This window comes from Blastomyces dermatitidis (genome assembly GCF_000003525.1).
Source record: "Blastomyces dermatitidis ER-3 genomic scaffold supercont1.4, whole genome shotgun sequence".
Taxonomy (NCBI): domain Eukaryota; kingdom Fungi; phylum Ascomycota; class Eurotiomycetes; order Onygenales; family Ajellomycetaceae; genus Blastomyces; species Blastomyces dermatitidis.
The window spans coordinates 5,885,609-5,895,761 of NW_025544777.1; the positions used below are offsets into that span (position 1 = coordinate 5,885,609).

The 10,153-nt window shown below is 48.5% G+C and overlaps 4 protein-coding genes across 6 annotated transcripts; 2 read left to right on the plus strand and 2 right to left on the minus strand.

The window, feature by feature from the left end:
- Window positions 1–1,580: 1,580 nt before the first annotated feature.
- Window positions 1,581–2,712, minus strand: BDCG_04637 (vacuolar protein sorting protein 24; the record flags this gene model as incomplete). The annotated part of the gene is made up of 4 exons (XM_045420283.1): window positions 1,581–1,843; window positions 1,921–2,293; window positions 2,379–2,480; window positions 2,665–2,712. 4 exons carry the CDS (start codon window positions 2,710–2,712, stop codon window positions 1,581–1,583), a joined length of 786 nt encoding a protein of 261 aa, XP_045276420.1.
- Window positions 2,713–2,793: 81 nt separating this feature from the next.
- BDCG_04638 (Hsp90 cochaperone SBA1) lies at window positions 2,794–4,749 on the plus strand. Its single transcript, XM_045420284.1, has 4 exons — window positions 2,794–3,012; window positions 3,143–3,471; window positions 3,543–3,725; window positions 3,811–4,749. The coding sequence occupies exons 1-4, from the start codon at window positions 2,988–2,990 to the stop codon at window positions 3,892–3,894; spliced, it is 621 nt and encodes a 206-aa protein (XP_045276421.1). The 5' UTR covers window positions 2,794–2,987; the 3' UTR covers window positions 3,895–4,749.
- Window positions 4,469–10,070, minus strand: BDCG_04640 (double-strand break repair protein MRE11). 3 transcript variants are annotated; one of them, XM_045420287.1, is made up of 4 exons: window positions 9,852–10,070; window positions 9,752–9,782; window positions 7,277–9,684; window positions 4,607–7,221 (listed from the first exon to the last, which is right to left on the minus strand). In XM_045420287.1, the coding sequence occupies exons 2-3, from the start codon at window positions 9,765–9,767 to the stop codon at window positions 7,346–7,348; spliced, it is 2,355 nt and encodes a 784-aa protein (XP_045280960.1). In that variant the 5' UTR covers window positions 9,768–9,782; window positions 9,852–10,070; the 3' UTR covers window positions 4,607–7,221; window positions 7,277–7,345. The 3 variants fall into 3 exon arrangements, with proteins under 3 accessions (XP_045280959.1, XP_045280960.1, XP_045280961.1); XM_045420286.1 differs by having other exon boundaries at window positions 4,469–9,684; XM_045420288.1 differs by having other exon boundaries at window positions 4,805–9,684; window positions 9,752–10,063.
- Window positions 4,931–7,518, plus strand: BDCG_04639 (uncharacterized protein). The gene is made up of 3 exons (XM_045420285.1): window positions 4,931–5,215; window positions 5,284–5,597; window positions 5,682–7,518. Exons 1-3 carry the CDS (start codon window positions 5,152–5,154, stop codon window positions 7,206–7,208), a joined length of 1,905 nt encoding a protein of 634 aa, XP_045276422.1. The 5' UTR covers window positions 4,931–5,151; the 3' UTR covers window positions 7,209–7,518.
- Window positions 10,071–10,153: the final 83 nt, after the last annotated feature.

Genomic DNA, 10,153 nt, shown 5'->3' on the forward strand with positions numbered 1-10,153 from the left:
ATATCTCTTCAACTAATCAATCAATCAGTTATTAACTTATTAATATATAAATCAGAGAGTGTGTTCACTGAATCTCTCTTATGAAGAGGAATATTCTTCAATATCAGAGAGCTGATCTTGACTGAATTATAACTATCTTTGTCTATGAAATGAAGAAGATTAAGTGGATTTTCTTTACACTTACTTCTCTATATCATGTTGGACAGGATCATCTGCTGAATCTGCTGATTTTACAAGAGAATTTCAACAGTTACACTATTATCAGACTTTCAGTGATTCAAAAGACAGCATTGCATGACATTTCAATACTGAATACTGATGAAAATGATGATTGTTTGGTGTATGAATCTCAGACAATAAGATATTTACATTACACTTGGAATGTCTTGTTTCTTTAGATAGTAATTTGATTTGTATGAAGTAGTTAACTAGTCTAGCTGAATAGTATACAAGCATTGATTTTGCTGACAGAACAGTATATCATGGCTCACAGTATCTCAGTAGTATCTTGATTGTGGCATCCGCTGATTACATGGTGACTGAGCTGTCCCCTGATGGTGTCAAGAAGTCCTGTGCTGTTTCAATGCCATCTTGATGTTTAATATTCGGTGACGTGTCGCTGAATATAATGGTGGAACATGTGTTACGATCGGCGACACGTGACACGGGTGGAATGGTGGATCCACGGTGTAATCACCGTAAATTAACCCTACGTTCTTCCCCTATGGATTAATTGAGGGAAGGAGAAGTGCTTTTCATTATCATCAGCCTGAATTCCATGGCTTAAGGCCCCCAGTGAAATGTCACGAAAATCTCTCCAAGACGCCAAGGCTGGAAGAAAGCTGAAAGACAAGCGACTAGAATGAAAGACGGTAGACGGGCGACCCCTCGGGGACTCCATAACTCCACCATGGCTGGCCGACTTGGCTCTCTTGTTTTGCCGGTAGAAAGCTGCAGATTGGAAGGTCCTTTCTCAAGATGATGCCTGTAGAGCCTGGAACTAAATAGATGACAATTCTATGTAAAACTTTTCGGTTAGGCTTTCTAAGCATTCACTTTTGTAAGACTCAAAGAATGTAGATCTGTGGACTTGACAGCCATGAGATCAAACAGGCCATGCAGTTGAAGAACCTGGTGGACTTCACAGCCACAGGGACTAAGAGGCCGTATGGTTGAACCGGCCATGGTGAAGCATGTACGCACAGTATGTATGTATGTACATAATCTGCACCGCAGTGCGAGGATGTAGCGACTAGGGCTTAGGGCATCGGAACAACTCCTAATCCGAAGGTAGCGCGGACATAAAAATGAGTCTGCGATACGATACCCTTCAGCGTAGAATTCAAGCGGATGGGTGTAAAGTATGGATAAGGCGTATCAACATAAATATACCAGTGGGAATATCAACATTGAAACATCTGAGTCATAACTGTCATCTATGCCGTTATAATTATACCAGAGTAGTAAATAACCGCCAGCCAAAACGCCCAGGGGAAAGCTATAATCATACTCTCACTGCGACATGCTCAAATAAATAATCGGGAAACGATCAAGTCAAAGTATATAAGGTAATATCCGTCTCAGCTCTTTAACGCCTCCAGTCGCCCTCTCATCTGAGCAAGCGTCTCTTCCTGGTCCTCGAATTCTTCCTCCACCGGCTCCTCTTCTACCTGGTTTTCCGGCTTGAGCCCTTCCACTTTCGCCAGTTTGCCCTGTAGAATTTCTTGAAGGACCTTGTCAACTTCAGAATCTGCCTCTTCCTCTTCGCCTTCTAATAACTGTTCTTGCGGGATCATGTCGTCGACGAGTTCTTCGATTATACCAGCCTTGACCAGTTCCATGCCTAATTGTATCGCCCCATTAGTGACCGAAAATCCACAGGAACTATCATAATCACCGAAATTTGGGAAGTATACATACTCAACTGTTGCATAGTGCCTGCAAGCTCCGGTAACCGCACGAGATGATTGACATTCTTCATGATCCCCGTCGAAGCCCTGAGACTCCCCTCAATCTTCCGCACAGAGAACGCTTCGTTGACCTGCATTTTCACGCTCTCTAGCTGTGCCTTACTCGTTGTCAGCCGGCTGCTCTGTTTCCGGATGCGGATCATCTCGCGGGCGAATATGCGGGACTCCTTGGCGGCCTGCGCGGCCTGGGATGGGTTGCGTTCTGCCCGTCGCGAGGCGGCGACAATATATTGTTTCGTTTTGATTTCGAGGGCTTTAAGTTGGGCAATGTCCCGATCCAGCTTGCGGGCGTTGGCGCGGATGAGACTGTTGCATTTTCTCATCTGTCAATTCGTTACATTAGCGCTAACTGCGGGCAAGCGATTGTTGGAGAAGGGAGAGATTGGATGTATATGGACAGTCGCATACCTGGGCGGCGGGGTCGGGGCCGAAAAACACTGCTTTGAGGGACTCCATTGAGAGGAAACTAGCCACAAGGCCTGGGGATTTGTGCGAATGGCTCACGAGCAACTATGGGTCTATATATATATGGAGAGCGCGATGGCGGTAGTGTTCATTGCCCCTCGTCGTTGGTTTGAAATTGTAAATGTTGGTTATTGGTGTATCGGAATAGCTGGTTAGGGAAGAGAAAGTAGTAGGAGATAAGTTGAGCCCTTCTGTACTAGAGGATGCTTCTGCCAATACCGATATTTACCTGTTCGTCTTGTTCGTCTTGTTCGTCTTGTTCCTCTCCTGCCGACATCATCGCCCGCCAGGCTAGGCAAGTCACATGGGCTGCTGAGTCAGGATGCCGTCTTGCCACGTGACTGTTGTCTACGCGGTTCCAGTACTTTCCAAACGGCGGCATCAGTGGCACAATTTTGAACGATCAACATTTGAACTACTACTACTACTATTACTACACCAACAACAACAACAACTCCCAGCTTCACCTACTGTTGTAACCCCCTTCCTACTCCCTTCTCATACATCTTGAGCTCCTTGTGTTCCGATTCTCTCTTACGCATACTTTCCACAATGGCTGATACGCAAACCCCGGAAGGTATGGCCCTTGGCTAGAACGCTCAGATAACCCCTCAATATGGAGCTGTCCTTTTTATACCTACCTATGTCTCCCTACAGAATTATGAATTGCCATAGACCACCATTCTAACAGTATATCCTTGATACAGTCCTCTGGGCCCAGCGCTCGTCGAGCACTGAACCCGAAAAAAATATCCTTTTCGTCCACCTCGGTGTGCCCGATGTCTCCCCCACCTCCGCAAAACTCTCCCTCACTCCAACCTCCATTTCCTTCTCGGGCCACTCAGACACCAAGAAGGTTGACTACAAGGTTGACCTAGAGTTGTACGATGAGATCGACGTCGATAACTCCAAATCGAGTCACACCCCGCGCGGCGTCGACCTCGTGCTAAGAAAGAAGGAAGCCAAGGAGGAATACTGGCCCCGCTTCTTGAAGGAATCGAAGAAGGTCCATTTCCTCAAGACAGACTTCGATAAGGTTAGAACAATTGCTTGGCTTTAATATATATATATACATTGTAAGATGCTCTACTGACAACGGTGGTGTAGTGGGTCGATGAGGACGAACAAAACGCCGCAGATGCTGATGACTTCGGCAACTTGGACGACATGGGTGGCATGGGTGGCGGAATGGGTGGCATTGACTTCTCGAAACTAGGCGCAGGTTTGGGCGGGATGCCTGATATGGGTGACATGGGTGCAATGGGTGAAGGTGGTGAGGATGATGGATCGGTATGTGACAAACAACCCGCCGAAGTCTTGTTGATAAAACATAGAGGAAAATAGAGGTAAATTGCTAACGAAATCTGATCTTTAGGACGACGAAATGCCGCCATTGGAAGAGGAGGGAACGGACGCCAGCCCCACGGATTCAAAGCCTAAGATCGAGGAGGTGGCCTAAACATGTTCCTAATCTCTCTCTCTTTTTTTTTTAATGGCTTGTGTGTGGTTTACGGTTTTTTGTCCTTTCCAGTCAGCTCTGTATCGCCAGTTTTTCTAATATTACGTTGACTGCCCGGTGACCTTCCAACTTCCTATTCTTTTTCTTGTGTGCATGTTTCACCGGCGAATGTCGACATGTCATCATGTCCTTGCAACGGTCAACAATCAACGGCCAACTCAATTTCTTAGTTCTTTTCGAGGCTTTAGGAGTTTTTTACGGTGCATGGCCCGGGTCAGGGGGTGGGCCGAAGCCCTTTCACTTCTTCACACTGTTTTGTTTGGCAACCTTTTACCTCAATCCAAATCTGTCATGCCACCCCCACCCCCCGAGTTTGGCTTGAAGGGACCTTAGCGCCACAAGCAAATAGTTTACTTTACGAAGACAAAAAATATAAAATATAAAAAATAAAAAGGAAAAAGGGAAAAAGGGGAAAAAGGAAAAAAATAAAAAAATAAAACAAAACGCATTTTTTGTAAATTAGTTAGGAGATACCAGAGGCTCCATTCAGATAGTTGATGTATGAAATCGACCCGAATTTTCGAACTATTGTTGTTTTCATGATCATCTATCTTTTTCCTGGGCAATGGGTATATGCTGTAATAGGGCGCCCCGAAAACTGCTGACATAAATATTAAATTAACAGTAACTAATTGAAGAGGAAGAAGAAGAAGAAGAAGAATAGCAGTAAAGAAATTGATAGTGAGAAGGTAGATGTGTGTCACTGATTGTTGACTACTGCACTCACATGTCCCACATTCTATATATGAAAACCTCACTATGGAGTAGATAGATTATAATGACAACAATGTTGATTCTCCTACAGAGAGAACCTTGGAACCATTGACCACCTCACCTTCAGAAGGCTAGTGCTGTTCATTTTTTGTTAAATCAATTGGCAGATAATAAATAATACTAGTGTTAATTCACCCCATCTCCTACTGCTACGACTATCTCATGCCGATGCCTCGGACCGACTGCCGGGCCGAAGATATACAAGTCCAGAAATCCATAGCTGCTCCACTATCAAGTCAGAATGAAGAATGGAGAGCGATGTACGGAGTAGATAACATAATGCGGCCGCAATGGCCACCCTGAAACATGCTAAACTTATTCTTTAAAAAAATAAATTAACAACATCCGTCACATATGTAAACAGTTGCTTGGTTCAAACCCACAAAAAAAAACAAAGCACATGAATCTTCTCCTATACGGCGCATGTGCATGTTACACCCAAAGCGACAAACCATGTCCACCAGAAACCGCCCCATTCGTATCGCCGGTATGCTACCCCCCAACAATATCTATCTATTCGTATATGTACACTGACAAAATAAATCCCCAACCCAGGCGCTTCCGGCTCCGCCTCTGACCGGCGCCACGCCCTCGCCAGCTTCGTCCGCAACCATCCCAACGACCCCATCGACGTGATCATCTCCGACTACATGAGCGAGTACAACATGGCGACCGCCGCTGCTAAGCGCGTGGGCGATGACGACGACGTGGCCGCGTATGAGATGTCGTTTCTGGAGTCGCTGCTGCCGGCCCTGGGGGATCTGGCGCGCCATGGGATTCGCGTTGCGGTGAATGCCGGCGTGGCGGATGTTCAAGGGCTATATACGGTTGTCGAGAGAGTAGTGAGGGAGAGGGGATTGGGGTTGAAGGTATCTTTTTATTTTTATATTTTTTTATATTTTTTTATGTCGTCCCGCAAAATTTCTAACATAACTATCGGTGGATTTAAATAGGTGGCTTGGATCTCCGGCGACGAGGTCCTCCCCGCCGTAACTCAGGCACTCGCCTCGGGGAAATCCCCGCTCAAGAACATTTACACCGGCCAGAACCTGGCGGACTGGTCATTCGAGCCCATATACGCCCAGGCCTACCTGGGAGGGCTGGGTATCGCAGCAGCGTTCGCCAACGGCGCCGACATCGTCCTCTGCGGCCGTGTATCCGACGCGAGCCCTGTCATCGGCGCGGCATACTGGTGGCATAACTGGGGCCGGCACGAGTTGAACAAACTAGCCAACGCCCTTGTTGCAGGCCACCTGATCGAGTGCAGTAATTATGTCTGCGGCGGGAACTTCACGGGCTTCAAGGCACTCGAGAGTAGTGAGGGTGGATGGGCAGACATTGGGTACCCTATTGCTGAGATCTCCGCGGCCGGGGAGGTGGTTATCACGAAACAATCGGGGATTACTACCGGAGGAGTTGTGACGGTAGATACATGCACGTCCCAACTGTTGTATGAGATTCAGGGGCCATGGTATTTCAACTCAGATGTCACGGCGATTCTTGACGGGATATATTTCGAGCAGCTGTCCACAAACCGCGTCGCAGTGTGCGGCGTCAAGGCGGGTTTGCCCCCTCCAACTACAAAAGTGGGCATAACAGCACGAGGCGGGTATCAGGCGCAAGCGAGCTATTTCATGGTAGGGCTGGACATCCCCGCCAAAGTGCGCATGTTGGAAACGCAGATCCGCCGACTACTGGCACCGCATTCGAAGAATTACACAGTGCTCGATTTTTCTTTGCTGGGCAGCATGCCCGATGATCCCAGGGACCAGAACAGCGCGACGACGACGTTTCGCATACTAGCCCAAGCACCAAAGGAGGAACATTTGGCTCCGACCAAATTCATGAAACTCATCTTCGATAATATCATGCAAGGCTATCCCGGCGCCACGTTCGATCTGGATATGCGCCAGGGTGTACCCAAACCCGTGTTTGAGTACTACGTCACTCTCATCCCGCAGACGGACGTGAAACATCAAGCGCACCTCCCCTGGCTCAACGACATTAACGATAATAAAACGATCGACATCGCCCCACCGGCCACCACGAAGATCTGGCCGTCTCCACAACCCTCGCAGCCTGTAACCGCCCGCCCAGCCAATCTGGAGACGGACTTTGGCCCGATGACGCGAGGGCCTCTGGGCTGGATCGTGCACGCACGCTCGGGCGATAAGGGTTCCGACGCCAACTGCGGCTTCTGGGTGCGGCACGATGATGAGTACGAATGGCTGCGGACGCTGTTGTCGACTGAAAAGGCGCAGGAGTTGTTGGGTGGGGAGTGGCGAGAAGATGGGACGATGAGCATTGAGCTGTTTGAGCTACCTAAGTTACGCGGGGTGCATTTCCTTTTCCGCAACTTGTTGGATCGTGGGGTTGGCGTGACGCGGAAGGTGGACTTCTTGGGGAAGAATGTGGCGGAGTATTTGCGGGCGAGATGGGTGGAAATTCCGGTCAAGTTTTTGGGGAGAGGGAAGTTGTAGATATATTTAGTTTCTTCTTAATTAGATTATATGCATGTATGTTTCATGGGGTAGAATCGTTTCTTCACATTTTGTGTAGTATCCTACAGAATGTCTCGCAGTTCTGCATATTACGTGTGAAGTATTGGTGTGAGTGGCTATCTCCTTCGCGAACTCCGCAGGCTACTCACAGGCGGCGCAGGGTCAAATGCGTCGTCATCATCTTCAATATCATCGCTCATGACGCTGACGCTTCTCGTCGCCCGAGCCGCGGCAGCTCGACTAGGCCGCTTACCAACCATGGAACCTGTGTCTGTGCCACCTAGTGTTTGACTTTCATTTATCTGTGACCTGGTGGATTTCGGCGGCGGCTTAAACCTGGTAGTTGCGGAGCTCCGAGTGGGAGCCTTTCCAGCTGCCGCAGTCGCGGTCGCACTGGCCGTTGACGTTGTAGTGGTTTGCTTCCGTGCGCGGCTTGTAGTGGATGATGTTGATCTAGCCTGGCGCGGAACAGGAGTTTGTCTGACGAATAGAGAGTCAGAGTTCTCCTCGCCATCCTCGCTGATGTCGTCCAGCATGATTGCATCCTCTTGCTCGTCCTCGTCCTCGTCATCGGACACTGCTTGACGACGACGGGTGCGGCTGCTGGAGCTGGTAGTGGGAGTGGCTGCTTTACGTGTACTTGTAGCTCGCGGGGCAGATCCTCTTGCAGTTCTACCCCCTCGACCTCTGCCTCGTCCCGTGGTGGTTGTGGCTCCTCTCCGGGGAGGAGGGTTCTCGTCCACGACTTCATCGGCTTCATCATCGGAGATGATGAGTGCACCAGGCTGATCTTCCCAAGGGCCATCAAACTCGCTGTCCCAGCCATCAGGCTTTGGTTTAAACCTTCTCTGTCCGCGGGTACGCCGCTGACTGCCTTTAGCGAACATATCTTCCAGCTGCGCTCGATATTTATCCATGGCAGCCTGAATAATGCTCCGCCCTTCCCCATCTCCATAGTCTATTTCATCATCATCCTGTTCCTGGTCGAGAGCAAGGAGATGCTTTATTTGGCTCTCCAGCGACTCGTTCACAAACATTTCCATCGCGTGTTTGTCGTCCTTATCAACAAATTGGGAAACGGCATCTCCAAACGAGTTTTGGGGTAGAATAGTAAGTGACTGTGCAGTTAGGAACTCCCGCACCAGCTTTTCTACTTTAACTGTATCCAGTGAAGAGAGATGCGAGATAGCCGCTTCATCTGGTGCATCTGTCTCACCGCGACGGAGCGCTGTGCCGGCTTTCTTCTTGCGGTAAAATTGGATAACGTCGTTGACATTAGCAACTTTGCCAACGAACCTATTCGAAAACCGTTGGGGATTTTCGCAATCAAAGCTCCCCCCACCAGGCGTTGAAACCTCGACTCTCAGTCGAACTAAAGGTAGTGGGATTTCAAGTTCCTCGTCATCCACATCCTCCTGTGCCTCAATCCAATCATTCTTCGCTTGCTCGATTAGTTCCTCGACAACGCCGATAAGAAAACGGGTCAGTTCCGTGCGGTTATTCTCCTTCTTTGCGAGTCTCTGTGCTTCTTTCTCTTCATGGAGAACAATCTCCCTCGTGACGAAGGGTCGGACGCTTTTGAGTCGAATCGGTTCAGTCTTGAATTCACGCCCGGTAATGCTGAGGATCGCCACTTGTTTGGGGACCGCTTCTCCGGGGACCAGTGAGGTGGCCACGGATGAACCTGGCTGCATAACATGGAAATTTGTTTCTGGGTTTAAACGAGGTTCGATGATACACTCGTGCTCATGGCCCCAAATAACAAGGTCGAGAAAATCGGGCAGGAAGTTTTCGGGTAGGTAGCCGGTTTCTGTATGGGCATGATGATTTTGGTGCACGCTCATTAAATTGAACCAGTCGGATTTTTGAAGTGATGGTTGGAAGAATTTGACTTTCCCGTCTCGGAAAGTTCTAAAAAGCCGCTCGTCTCGCACGTTACTCATACCGTACAAGGCCAGCTTCGTTCGACCCTTCTGAAGTAGAACTGGTTTCACTTGGATATTGTCTGACTCTGGAGTACGACCGTAGTAATTCACTAGACCGGAGACTTGTAGGATATCGAGGGCAGCTAGATGGCCTTCACCGGAGGGATCATCATGGTTGCCATGTATTGAAAAAACTGGGATGGCAACATTGATATCCATATCCTCGTAGTTGACGTGGTTAAATGCCCCCTGGAAATTCTCGCTTGCGTCGCTCAGCATTTCCAGTTCGCAAGGCTTGTCGCCGTAACAGTTCATCCGTAGCGACCGCATGACCTGATACATGGACTTTCGGGATGGTTTGTTCTCATGGAACAAATCGCCAGCCAGGAGAACCATATCAACGTCCCGCTCCTTGGCTAGACACATCACTTCATGAAAGCTTTTCCAGCTATCATCCCCGCGAACTGGGTCACGCTCATTGTACCCGACATGGTTGTCTGTTGAGACTAGAATACGAATAGTATCCGCGGCTAGTTTTGGGGATTCTGTTAGCTCTCTGGTCGTGACAGGCCCAATACTCAACGCTGATTGTCTTACCTGTGAGGGAGGGCATTGTAGAGAAGGTAATCTGGACAAAATTAGTGGTCTATTGGATCCCTCCAAAGAATAAATCTTATGGATGTGTGTTGGAACAAACTGTTATCAGCCTCTCTATAGTTGTATGTGTTGCATTTATTCCGGAAGGCAACAGGGCACTTGGGACAAAATCTAGCTGGGGGGGTGGGTGGTGGTTCAGTTCATTCAGCCATATCGAGCATGGGGCTCAAGATACGCAACGATGATGCATCCCCTACCTAGGTAACAAACTTGATACCGAATTAGGTGCTATTTATTATGTTCCAAGGTTTCTAGAGAGAACTTCCACTCTTCTGATTGTCACGTCTTTGCATCGCGTGGCCGACGTGTAGTCATGTGACATAGTTACGGCTCTTAGCTTAC